The sequence below is a fragment of the Mobula hypostoma genome, chromosome 21 (genome assembly GCF_963921235.1).
Source record: "Mobula hypostoma chromosome 21, sMobHyp1.1, whole genome shotgun sequence".
NCBI lineage: Eukaryota > Metazoa > Chordata > Chondrichthyes > Myliobatiformes > Myliobatidae > Mobula > Mobula hypostoma.
The window spans coordinates 18512037-18526006 of record NC_086117.1 but is presented as its reverse complement, the minus strand read 5'-3'; the positions used below and the strand labels follow the sequence as shown (position 1 = coordinate 18526006).

The window sequence follows — 13970 nt, the reverse complement described above, 5'->3', positions numbered from 1 at the left end:
CTGATGATGGATGCTGCTTTCCTGCGATGCGCTCGATGTTGGGGAGGGCTTTACCCGTGATGGACTGGACTGTATCCAGCACTTATTGTAGGACTGTCCATTCAATGGCATTGGTGCTTCCACACCAGGCCATGATGCTATATTGATATAGGTATGAAGGGGAAAGGAATTATACATTGTTTTTTCTGCCATTGAGTTTAATGTCTTTTAAATATCATATACAAAGAGATGATACATTACAGTTTACAGAGCGAGATTAGCTATTGACTATCTCACTGCCTAAAAAAAACTAACTCCTATTTACTTGCTTCTGATGCATTTTATGTGTTATAATCTTTATTGATTTCAATCCACCAATTACAGCTGCAAAAAAAAATTCAACAGTAACACACACAGATCAATAGCCCATGGTACCATTCTGGAGATCAATACAGGTCTATGTAAAGTTTTTTGCAGTCCACTCTAAAGGCAATAAAACGTGTCCTTTATGCTTGTGTTTCTTTTAAATAAGTAAACACCATTACTCAAGCAGCGTTAATGTTGTATTGTGCTTCACACACAGTTTATTTATCTTCATTGTCAACCCGACTTTTTAAAGATTGTCAAGGCATCGAAATGTTTTTCATTCCTGAGAAAGGAAGGTGTCGGGTAGGATAAATACCACAGCTGATTTTCTCTTTTATAGCCAAAATGTGTACAGAGTAACCCTTAATAATCCCCTTCTTTGTGGCTTACAGTCACAGAAGGAGCTAAATGAATAAAGTAAAAGTAATCAGGACCACTTATTCACTGTCAGTTCCAAAGCGATTTCTCTTTCAGTTTCTACATCAGCGCCTTTAAAGTGTTTGAATGATGATGGAATCATACTAATAAAAGAATAGCAGTAAGCAGTACAGGAGGCTGGAAGTGACTGGTCACAGTAGGTATAAAGTAATGTAATTATATGGCATATAGCCCACTCGATTGCACAAAAATAAAAGCATGGATTTCTGGAAAGACATCCAGCACCATTGTAAATTCTTCTAAATTGCTTGTTTTTTTTTATTCTTGCAAATAATTCATCAGTTGCAGTTTGGATGGTAACTGCTGTGATGTTTTGAAACCTATATGGAGAGAAGTGAGGGGAACTGGACATTTAAAAATAGTTAAAACTGAAGTGGGCTTTGAAGGATCACTTAAGGGTTTTTTTTTATATATCACAGATAATCTGCCTTTGGGCATCCTAGTCACAGCACCTGCAGCTGAGAGGTAGGCAGGCAGGCAGATGATCTTCTCCCCTGGCTGCTACTCAGAATGGCTGCAAGTACCATACGTGTGAAGTGATTTCTGCAAGTGTCTTCATAGCAGAGTAACACAGAAGGATGGGATTCAGTTTGTGATCTCACCGTAAAGCAAAGAAGAAATGAATGCTTGCGTTTGCACTGGACCTTTTGTAACCTTGGGCCAATTCCAGTACTTTACTATACTCTTGAATGTAGTAGATGTATTTATATATACACTCTAGTACACTGACCTGACAGACCCCTACAGTGGCTGGGTCCCAGACACTTGAAAGTACAAGGAGATATATTGTAAGATGAAACTGCAGACCAAAGTCCAGCAACTTTCTAGATTAAGGTGATATTTTTAAATGCACCTTCTGTTTAGAAGGATGTGACTAGCTGTTGGAACATTCTAGCTCATTAAATTAGCGTATTCCAAAGGGTTCTGTCTGAGGTGGATCTTCATACCCAGTTTGGCTGTTAACAGGAGGCTGGGTAAAATGTGGATAGTCCTCACAAACCAATTCATATGGAGAGGAATAAATAGACGACGTTTCGGGCTGAGACCGTTCATCAGGACCCGAAACATCGACTGTTTTTGCCTCCCCGTGGATGCCGTCTGACTGCTGAGATCCTCCAGCACTTTGTGTGGCTTTCCAGCGTCAGCAGAAGCTCCTGTGTTGTGTATCTGCTTTACTGAGAACTGCAGAAGGGTATGATGATAGACACGAGATGCTGGAAATCTAGAGAAATGCACACAATGTGCTGGAGGAGCTCAGCAGGTCAGGCAGCATCTGTGGAGTCCACGTTTCAGGCCAGTATAATGATGCATTTTTAAATGTATGCTTCATGTCCAATAACATTAATGAGACTTGATCTGCAATTCTTATTGGAGGCCTCATATTCTCCCTCTCATTGAGAGCCACGGGGAGCTGGAGTAACTTCCGGGGCATTTGAAGATCCTCCTTCCCCCACCCACCCAACCACAGTACAGCTAGGATGTATGTTCTTACATGACCTGCAATAACAACTATGCTTACTCCAGCATATTGCTAGTGTCATCCACAGTGAAGACTGATGCAAAATACTTATTCAATTCATCTGCCATTTCCTTGTCCCCCATTACTACCTCTCCAGTGTAATGTTCCAGCAATCTAATATCTACTCTCACCTCTCTTTCATATAATCTGAGAAAACTTTTGGTATCCACTTTGATATTACTGGCTCGCTTGCCTTCATATTTTATCTTAACCTGATGGCTTTTTTAGTTGTCTTCTGTCAGTTTTTAAAAGTTTCCCAATCCTCTAACTTCCCACTAATTTTTGCTCTGTTATATGCCCTATCTTTTGCTTTTATGTTGCCTTTGACTCTCTTGTCAGTCATGGTTGAGCCATCCTGCCTTTAGAATACTTCTTTTTTTCTTTGGGATGTTTCTGTTCTGCACCTTCCAAATTGCTCCCAGAAACTCCAGCCATTGCTGCTCTGTCATCCCTGCCAGTGTCCCTTTCTAATCAACTTTGGCCAACTCCTCTCTCATGCTTCTGTAATTTCCTTTACTCCACTGTAACACTGGTGCATTTGATTGTAACTTCTCCCTCTTAAATTGCAGGGTGAATTCTATCATATTATGATCATTGCCTCCTAAGGGTTCTTTTACCTTAAGCTCCCTAACCAAATCCAGTTCATTACACAAGAACCAATCCAGAATAGCTGATCTAGTGGGCTTAACCACAAGCTGCTCTAAAAAGCCTTCCCGTTGGGATTCTACAAATTCTGTCCCTCGAGATCCAAAAACTAAAATCAGCACCAACCTCATTTTCGCAATCCACCTGCACACTGCCCTTTTGGCATGTGTTTCCTATCTCCCATTGTAATTTGTAGCCCACATCCTGGCTACCGTTCAGAGGTCTGTATATAACTCTCATCACAGTCTTTTTTCCCTTGAAGTTCCATAATTGTACCCACACAGATTCACATCTTCCGATCCTATGCCATTTGATATCATTTTTACCAACAGAGCCAGCCCACCCCCTCTACCTACCTGCCTGTCCTTTAGATATAATGTGTTTCCTTGGATGTTAAGCTCCCAATGATAATCTTCTTTCAGCTACAACTCAGTGATGCCCACAACGTCATACCTGCTAATCTCTAACTGCGCTAAAAGATCATCTATCTTATTCTGTATACTGCGTGCATTCAAATATAACACCTTCAGTCCTGTATTCATCACCCTTTTCAATTTTGTCCCCCTGTTACACTTTAACTCATCCCACTCACTGCAATTTTGCCCTGCCATCTGCCTGACCCTCCTGACGTTCTCACTACACACTGTCTCTGATTGTATACCAACTGCCCCATTCTCAGCCCTAACACCCAGTTTCCCATTCCCCTGACAAATCAGTTTAAACCCTCCCATACAACTCTGGCAAACCTGCCCCCAAGGATATTGGTCCCCCTCAGATTCAGGTGTAACCCACCCCTTTTGTATGGGTCAGACCTTCCCCAGAAGAGGTCCGGATGATTCAGAAATCTGAAACCCTGCCCCCCGCATCAGTTCCTCGACAACACATTCATCTGCCAAATAGACAATAGACAATATGTGCAGGAGTAGGCCATTCGGCCCTTCGAGCCAGCACCGCCATTCACTGTGATCATGGCTGATCATCCACAATCAGTATCCAGTTCCTGCCTTATCCCCATAACCTTTGATTCCGCTTTCTTTAAGAGCTCTATCCATCTCTTTTTTGAAAGCATCCAGAGACTTGGCCTCCACTGCCTTCTGGGGCAGAGCATTCCACATATCCACCACTCTCTGGGTGAAAAAGTTTTTCCTCAACTCTGTTCTAAATAGCCTACCCCTTATTCTTAAACTGTGGCCTCTGGTTCTGGACTCACCCATTAGCGGGAACATGCTTCCTGCCTCCAGCGTGTCCAATCCCTTAATAATCTTATATGTTTCAATCAGATCCCCTCTCATCCTTCTAAATTCCAGTGTATACAAGCCCAGTCGCTCCAATCTTTTGACATATGACACTCCCGCCATCCCGGGCATTAACCTTGTGAACCTACCCTGCACTCCCTCATCCCATTCTTACCCTGGTGTGTGGCAGCAATTCAGAGATTACTACATAAAGATCCTGCTTTTCAGCTTTCTACCTAGCTCCCTAGATTCTCTCTTCAGGACCTCCTCTCTTCCCCTACCAACGTCGTCAGTGCCAATATGTACCAGAACTTCTGGCTGCTCACCCTCTCCCTTCAGAATGCCGTGGGCCCGATCCAAGATGTCCTTGACCCTGTCACCAGGGAGGGAAGGTACCATCCGGGTGTCTCTATCATATCCAGAGAACCTCGTGTCTGCTCCCCTGTCACTGCTGTTGCCCCCACTTCCCTTCTGAGCCACAGTGTCAAAGATCCAGTTGCTGTGGCTGCCCCAGGTAGGGCGTTTCCCTCCCCCCCCCCCCCCCGCCAACAGTATCCAAAGCAGTATACTTATTACTGAGCAGAACAGCCCCTGGGGTATTCTGTGCTGGCTGCCCGTTTCATTTCCCTCACCTGACAGTCACCCAGTTACCTATCTCCCGCAGTCTAGGGGTGACTACCTCCCTGTAGCTCCTGTCCATCACCTCCTCATTCTTCCGTATGAGCCAAAGGCCACTGAGATGCAGTTCCAGTTCCTTGACGCGTTCTCTGGGAACCTGCAGCTTTGGCGCACGCGGTTATCTGGGAGGCTGGAGGACTCTCAGAATATACTTGCAGCCAAATGGGACTGAGACAGTTCCATTGCCATTGCCCAGGCTGGACCAGAAGCCACCCGTGATTTCCAGGCAGGTGTCCCTGGGAGTATTGGGGCGTCGTCTTGTTAAACATCCAAATGACTCCTGTTAACTGCACCTAAAAACCGTCCACAACCATGTGATCTGTTTTAATTTTTATTGAGTTGCTCTTCGGGCAAATGCAATGCTCCAGTCAGATTCGCCGTGCCTTTACGTGGCCGTGTTGCCTTGAAAATTCTCTGCATCCTTGACATTGTCTGCTTATAACTGACAACAAAAGCTGCTTTTGATAAATTTTCTCTCATTGTTAAGTTCCCACTCTATGGAAGCGTTAAGTGCTGCCTACGTACTTTAGATCAACAAAATAAATACATAATAACTTGGCTTTTAATTTAAAAAAATAAAATTCTGGTGGTTTAACTGAGAGATTTCATTTTATTAGCCCTGAGTGTCAAAGAAGAAAAGCAAATCAATTTGTTGAACAGAAGCTGTCCGTTGAAAAGTCAATATGTTGTGGCTTTTTAGACTTGCCTTCAAACAGACTGTAATAAAAGTCTAAGGAGTAAAATTAAAGTGTTGCATGTTTCATGAACACGTTGTTGTCAATGTGCATTATACTTGAAGCATTTATTGATCACTTAAGCCTACATTTAGTGAGGGTGGAACAGACTGGAGTATTAGTGTGAGCAAAACCTTGGATTCAAACACTATTTAGTGAACAGCAGCTACCGCAGAGGTACAGGTGCCCTTGGGAATTACCTCATCAGCAGTCTGTGCTTATTGTACTGATAGTAAGAGAAATTGGAAAACTGTTCTTATTGAGATAAATATTAATACTTCTTAGATGAGGTATTGTGTTTCCAGATACACCGCAAAAGCTTCTTTCAGTCTCGTGAGGTTTGCTGAGTGAATAGATCAAGGCGAGTGAGGCTCCCCTGCCCCCCCACCACCATTCTAAACAATTTTTACAAGGCGAGCATTGGCAGAGTCCTGACCAGCTGCATCACCGTCTGGTACGGGAATTGCGAGGCATCTCGCTGCAGGACCCTACAAAGGATTGCGAGGACAGCTGAGGGGATCAAGGTCCCTCTTCCCCATCTGAGATACTCACCAGGAGCTCTGCTTACGCAGGGCTCTTATTTATTTAGCCACCCACCAATTCGACCCTAGCCTAATCACAGGACGGTTTCACCGTGACCAATTAACCTGCTGACCGGTGCATCTTTGGACTGTGCCAGGAAACCAGAGCACCCGGAGGAAACCCACAGGTACCCAGGAAGAACGTACAAACTTTATTACAGAGGCCACCAGAATTTATCACTGAGCTCCGACGGCCTGAGCTGCAATAGCGTCACACTAACTGCTACGCAACTGTGACACCCTACCGTCTGTCCAACAATCTCCTTGATCCCTCACCCCACCCACAATCAGGCAGGACGCACTGTGGTGTTGGGGCAAGTGTCAGGCCGTGAGATTACTGAACTCGCTGCTACCACCCAATTCTCATCACATATGAAAATCCAGTAGCCTATTCTGTTCAGTTTTTTTGACTTGTGTCATAAATGCACCTTATTACTTGTACATTTATTTTGGGTAATATTACCCTTGTGTTGTGTGTGAGTTATATGTACTGTGTGGTGCACCTTGATCTGAAGGAATGGTGTTTCGTTTGGCCGTCCGTGTATGTGTATGCAGCTGAATGACAATAAATCTAACTAATGTATTGCATCAGTTTTAAATAATGTACAATATCCTTTTACTGAGAGGACCAAAATTGAGCAAGGTACTGAGTAGTTTTGGCATTTGTTTTGCTGAGGTTTTGCCAGCGAGTTGATTTTTTTTTGCCTCAGAGTTATTATATGGGGGGGAGGAAGTGCAAGTTCAGGTTTCATTGCCTGGTTAACGGAAAACGTTGTCACAATCTGCAGCCATTTCCTCACTCACAGACAAGACCATCTCGAACCATTTCTTGCACCGTCAGCACTCACCTTATCCTACCCTTCCAACCAACTTCCCTTTACCAGAAAGCCCCCGGGAAGGGAGCACTGCCCATAGCTGACAAAAATCACACTGCTGGAAAACTCAGCAGGCCGAGCAGCATCTGCAGAGGCAAAGGGTTGATCATTGAGTCAGGTAAGCAGACTGCATCAGCGCAGTTACCCCAGCAGTTTTGTTCTCGGCTCCACATTTCCAGTGTCTGGAGTCTCTTGTGTCTCCTCCCTGGTTGCTTTTTAACTTTCTACTGCTGAGGTGTGGTCACAATATTTCAGCAGCCTTACTCTGCTACAGGACTCTGTAACATTTACCGTGGATCTCCTTGCAACTCCCTGAGTAAAACTGTCATTATCTCATATTCAAAAGGTATCTATCGACACGATTTTGACATAACTCATCATCATCATCATTCCGTGCCATGGTGATCATGGTCTTATGACCGTGATTGTTCTTGGCAAATTTATTTACAGAAGCGGTTTGCCACTGCCTTCTTCTGGGCAGTGTTTTTACAAGATGGGTGACCCCGGAGATTGGTGACATAACCTGGATTTGTGATATGGGCATACGATCATCCACCACCTGCTCCCATGACTTCACGTGTCCTTGGTTGGGTGGGGGGCTGCTAAGCAGGTGCTGCACCCTGCCCAGGGGTGACCTGCAGGCTAGCGGAGGGAAGGAGCACCTTACACCTCCTTTGGTAGAGACATATCTCCACCCTACCACCCAAGGCATACAACTAACCTAGCTGTAGACAATGTTTCTCACCCTTTGCATGCCACCTTGGCTGAACAGAGGAGCACTTTTAGTAATGGACTAAGACAACTGCGCCGCTCCAGAGAACACTATATGAGGTCATTCTTACCCTTGGCGATTAGGCTCTATAATGAGTCAATCTATAGCCAGGGAACTGATGGCCCCCTACTGTTACACACATAAAAGTTGCTGGTGAATGCAGCAGGCCAGGCAGCATCTCTAGGAAGAGGTACAGTCGACGTTTCGGGCCGAGACCCTTCGTCAGGACTAACTGAAAGATGAGCCAGTAAGAGATTTGAAAGTGGGAGTGGGAGGGGGAGATCCGAAATGATAGGAGAAGACAGGAGGGGGAGGGATGGAGCCAAGAGCTGGACAGTTGATTGGCAAAAGGGATATGAGGGGATCATGGGACAGGAGGCCCAGGGAGAAGGAAAAGGGGGAGGGGAGGAAAGAAAACAGAGGATGGGCAAGGGGTATAGTGAGAGGGACAGAGGGAGAAAAAGGAGAGAGAGAAAAAAAGAATGTGTGTATATAAATAAATAACTGATGGGGTACGAGGGGGAGGTGGGGCATTAGCGGAAGTTTGAGAAGTCAGTGTTCATGCCATCAGGTTGGAGGCTACCCAGACGGAATATAAGGTGAGTTGTTCCTCCAACCTGAGTGTGGCTTCATCTTTACAGTAAAGGAGGCCGTGGATATAAAATATCAGAATGGGAATGGGATGTGGAATTAAAATGTGTGGCCACTGGGAGATCCTGCTTTCTCTGGCGGACAGAGTGTAGGTGTTCAGCGAAACGATCTCCCAGTCTGCATCGGGTCTCGCCAATATATAGAAGGCCACATCGGGAGCACCGGATGCAGTACATCACCCCAGCCGACTCACAGGTGAAGTGTCGCCTCACCTGGAAGGACTGTCTGGGGCCCTGAATGGTGGTGAGGGAGAAAGTGTAAGGGCACGTGTAGCATTTGTTCCGCTTACAAGGATAAGTAAGTAACCTCCTCCTGTTAGACTGTTTGTGGTAACTCATTTTTTATTCTGTTTACTTCTGTTCTAATATTTATATCTTATCAGAATCAGGTTTATTATCAGCATGTGACGTGAAATTCGTTAGCTTAGCAGCAGCAGTTCAGTACAATACATAATCTAGCAGAGAGAAAAAAAATAAAAATAATAATAATAAATAAACAAGTAAATCAATTACGTATATTGAATAGATTTTTAAAAAAATATGCAAAAACAGAAATGTTGTATATCAAAAAACAAGTGAGGTAGTATCCAAAGATTCAATGTCTGTTTAGGAATCGGATGGCAGAGGGAAAGAAACTGTTCTTGAATCACTGAGTGTGTGCCTTCAGGCTTCTGTACCTCCTCCCTGATGGTAACAGTGAGAAAAGGGCATGCCCTGGGTGCTGGAGGTCCTTAATAATGGACGCTGCCTTTCTGAGACACCGCTCCCTAAAAATGTCCTGGGTACTTTGTAGGCTAGTGCCCAAGATGGAATTGACTAGATTTACAACCCTCTGCAGCTTCTTTTGGTCCCGTGCAATAGCCCTCCATACCAGACAGCCTGTCAGAATGCTCTCCACAGTACAACTATAGAAGTTTTTGAATGTATCTGTTGACATACCAAATCTCTTCAAACTCCAAATAAAGTGGCCAAACGGCCTACTTCTGCTCCTATATCTTATGGTCTAAAGTATAGCTGCTGTCTTGCCTTCTTTATCACTACATCGATATGTTGCACTGTGCACTTGTAATGATACTGTGGTACTGTAATTTCCTTTGGGATCAACAAAGTACCTATCTATCTATCTAATCATCAATAGATCTGACTGCTGTTAAATTTCCCCCTGTTCATTGTCTCTGAGTGGTCATAATCTTGCGTTCATAATTCGGCCCACAGTGAGTTTAGATTCATATTTTATAATTATTTCTACAGTAACAATAGCCTAAAAGATTGGCTATTGGATGAAAACCCATCCAACCTCTACAATCTGTTTACATCAGCTCATCCCAAACATTCCTGCCAGTATCTCATTCCACGCAGATCCGATTCACCTGCCACCCTGATTCTGAATTTTGTATTGCGATGTTCCCATCTTCTGTGTTCAGCTGCTAAGTACCCCAGTTCTCCCTCTTTCTCTTATCTCCCCTGACTCAACGTCGCACTCATCCCTCTCCTATATGCACCCAGTGTCCCCCTACAGTTTCCCTTTTTGATTTGCACGCATATTGATGAATTTATCCTCATTTGTTTAACATCCTCCATGCTGCCGTTCAGTGAAAGCAAAAATATGTGTATCGGCTGCATTTGCCCCAACTCTTCCACCACTCTGACCGTCCCTTCCCCCACCTGCCCACCCCCTTTGTCTAGCCAAAACCTATTGAGCTCTGTCTAGTCCCGAAATCTCTGCTGCTTCAGAGTTGGGAATTCCAGATTCCAATCAACCTCTGTGTGAGGAAAAAAATGTGTGAACTTTCAACTCTATTTAGTTTAGTTGAATAATGATCATGTTCGGAATTTGGTTTGCTCGTTGAATCCTCTTAATATTGTCCTCTTCCCCCCACCCTGCCACACTGCTGTTTCTTTCCCTTCAGAGATTTACTCACTCCCTTTTGAGTGCTACGATTACGTGTACATCCAGCACCATCCTGGCAGGTCATTGGAGAGCATCCATTGTCACCTCTCCAACCATTAAGCAGATGTCCATTTCCTCACCGTATTCCCCTCCTGGTTCATCAAAGCTTTGTACGATTGCAAGTGTTTGTCCTTGGTGTATTATCTCAATGGTGTGTCCAAGCGCAGAGCTCAGCGTATAGGAGAGATCAGAGATGCACGTTTCTCTCAGCTGTTCTGTGTTTGACATACGGTCTCCAGCTCTTCCAATAAGTACTGCAACTTGATCAAATTTCTAATAGACCTGTGATGTGTTATCTGAAAGTCTGATGAGGAACGAAGAGAAAATATTAACTCTTAATTGTCGCATGTATATTGAAACACATAGTGAAGAGCGTCATGCCCAGTCCAGTCTGAGGATTGTGTTGGGGCAGCCTACAAGTGTTGCCATTACTTCCAGTGCAACGTGGCATGCCTACATCTCACTGACCCTCAACCTAACTACACATCTTTTGGAATGTGGGAGGAAACCAGAGCACCAGGAGGAAGCCCACACGGTCTTGGGGAGAACGTACAAATCCTTTGCAGTGATTTTGCAATTCTGAGCAGAGTGGAGGATGGGTGACCTTGTCTTGTTTCTCTCTTCCAGCATGAACGTGCAGGGGGATTATGACCCGATTGATGCAGGCGGATTTATTCGGATCTGCTCCTTAAGGTGAGTGAATCTTTCGCCCTGGGAGTTCAAAGGTTTTTATGCTATTTGCATGGGTAAGTGATTCATGAACTCCAATCACGATCTGAAACGTTGAACAATTTAACTGCCAAACCGAGTTGTAGTCAAGGTCGACTACCTTCTGCTTGTGAATTGGAACCATTGACTAATCCTAAGGACAGGCTGTAGTCATGTTGAAACTGGGCACGAGTGCATCTCCCTCTAATTTATTTATCTCCTGGATCAAGTAGAAAATACCCACTCTGTCAGGCATGAGCTGGAAACCACTGTATTTATACATCTCACACACAGTCACATGTTCCCTCATTCTCACATTTTAACTAATTTGTTACGATTAATTAACGACATTTTGGGAGTACTTACTCCAGCTAAAAATCTGTGAACTCAAAACCCACCTTACATTATGATTGTCATGGAACACTACAGCACAGAAACAGGCCCTTCAGCCCATCTGGGCCATGCCAAATTATTAATCTGCCCTGTCCCATCGACCTGCACCGGGACCATAGCCCTCCCTACCCCTCTCATCCATGTACCTATCCACATTTCTCTGAAATGTTGAAATCGAACCCACATCCATCACTTTTGCTGGCAGCTTGTTCCACACTGTCACCTCCCTCTGAGTGAAGAAGCTCCCCCTCATGGTACCCTTAAACATTTCACCTTTCACCCTTAACTCATGACCTCTAGTTCTACTCTTACCTAACTTCAGTGGAGAAAAGCCTGCTTCTATTTGCTCTGTCTATCACCATTTTGCATACCCCTATTAAATCTCCCTTCATTCTCCGACACTGTAGGGAATAAGGTCCTAACCTATTGTGGAATTTCTGTCCCCAAAAGTGGCCCGAACCTTGCACAAAACTGCTGGTGATTTGCACGGGACTGCCAACAGTTGCCACCATGGCCCTGCAGAGTCTCACAGGTCTTACCCTTATGCAGGAATCCTCATCCAACTGATTGCTAAGATCTTCACCAGGAGCCCAGCACTGAGGCCATAGGCCATAAGTAGTTTCCAGTACTTAATCAATGCACCTATGACAGTTTAAACTGGTACAGTTCAGATGACCCATTCATTAGACTAGAGAAGAACTGCAAGGGAGAAGAGGGTATATTGAGTAACTTTATTATTTAACGCAGCCTTGGGAATAGGTTTTGGTCTCATATCTAAGAAAGGATAAGCTGGTGTTGGAGAGAAGGTTTACAAAAGTTATCCCGGGAATGAAAAGGTTAATGTATGAGGTACTTTCTGGCTCTGGTCCTGTGCTCACTGGAGTTTAGAAGAATATGAGAGCGGGGGTGGAATCTCATTAAAGCCTACCAAATATTGAAAAACCTAGATTGAGTAGACGTGGAGAGGATGTTTCCAACAGTGGGGGGAGCTAGGACCAGAGGGCACAGCCTCAGAATACAAGGAGGTCCCTTTGGAACAGAGATGAGTAAGAATTTCTTCAGCCAGAGGGTGGTGAGCCTCTGGAATTCATTGCAACGAAACCTAGTGGAGGCCAAGTCAGTGGGTATATTTACAGTGAGGTTAATAAGTTCTTGAGTAACAATGTCATTTAAATAAGGAGAAGGGAGTTGAGAGGGAAAATAAATCAGCCATGATCGAATGGCAGAGCAGACTCGATGGGCTGAATGGCCCAATTTGCTCCTGTGGTTTTAATTGAGCTAAATAAAATATATTCATTTGTTTTAAATAGGTTCTTGTTTATATTTATTTTTAAATAACTTTAACTTTTAATGGTATCTTTAATTTTTACCAGAACTTGGATGTTTCTGACATTGTGTGTGTGTGTTTTTTTTTGCAAAATTTGACAGTTGTTTCAGTCTGTCTTAACTTGCTCTGAAACTGTTTCAATAGCAAATTACAAATGGGCGTCCCAGAACCTCTCTGAGCAGGAGGGGGGTAAGGGCAGTTTTGTCCAGAAAGAGGCACTGAGAACGACAGGTAATGTCCGATGGAGAAGAACAGTGACTCCCTGCTCAGCAGAGGATCTGAACAAACCCCTTTCAGAATCAGAAAAGCTGTACAACCTTCGTTGTACACAGCACATCCACGCTTTAGAAAGAACAGAGAAGCAATCAATCAGGCGTCTGCACACAATTAATCAGCTCTGAAGGTACAATATAAAAAACAAGAAAATACTCGAAACACTCAGCAGGTGAAGGAGAATCTGAGGAAAGAGAATCAGAGCTAATGTCTCATTCTGTCAGTCATTTTTTCCCTCGCTCCTTCTCCCTCCATGGATGCTGACTGACTTACTGAGTGTTTCCAGCATTTTGACTGGTTTTATTTTGGATTTCGAGCAGTTGTAGTATTTTTATTTTCACTTGAAAGGACAAAAATGGATTTTATTCAAGTTTATGTTGAACAATTTCTCTACCTTTTGTTTTGCATTTCCATTTTTATTGCAAATAGCTAAATGTCCTAATCTGTTTTTAAACAGGTTGAAAGAATATCATCGTCTCCAAAGCTCAAATAAGTGAAAATCCTGTGCGAATTCTGGCACTTACTTTGTAAAATGTATTTTAATATACATATCGCAAAACATTTTGTTGAAAGTGCAAGTTCCATGTATGTCGCTGGTTTCATTTTGAATAAAATGAATCATCTTGAACAAACCCCTCAAATGGTGCTTGTCTATTGTTCCTTTCAAGAGAGGGAGGGGGGTCAATGCTTTTACTGTTGCATGTGTGAGGGGAGGGGGGGTTCATTTGGAGCTTCAATGTTTCTATCATTCATTTTTTGGGGTTTCTTTGTTTTGTGGATGTCGGTGAAGAAGACGAATTTCAGGTTGTATGCTGTATACGTATTTTGATATTAGATGTACCTTTG

General features: G+C 43.8%; 1 protein-coding gene across 1 annotated transcript in view; it reads left to right on the top strand.

Moving 5' to 3' along the window:
• Positions 1-13758, top strand: part of ass1 (argininosuccinate synthase 1) — a 185751-nt gene extending 171993 nt beyond the window's left edge. The window contains exons 14-15 of the mRNA XM_063073558.1: positions 11051-11116; positions 13582-13758. Coding sequence (XP_062929628.1) covers positions 11051-11116; positions 13582-13621 — 106 coding nt within the window. The 3' untranslated portion in view covers positions 13622-13758. The remainder of the gene's footprint in view (positions 1-11050; positions 11117-13581) is intronic.
• Positions 13759-13970: the final 212 nt, after the last annotated feature.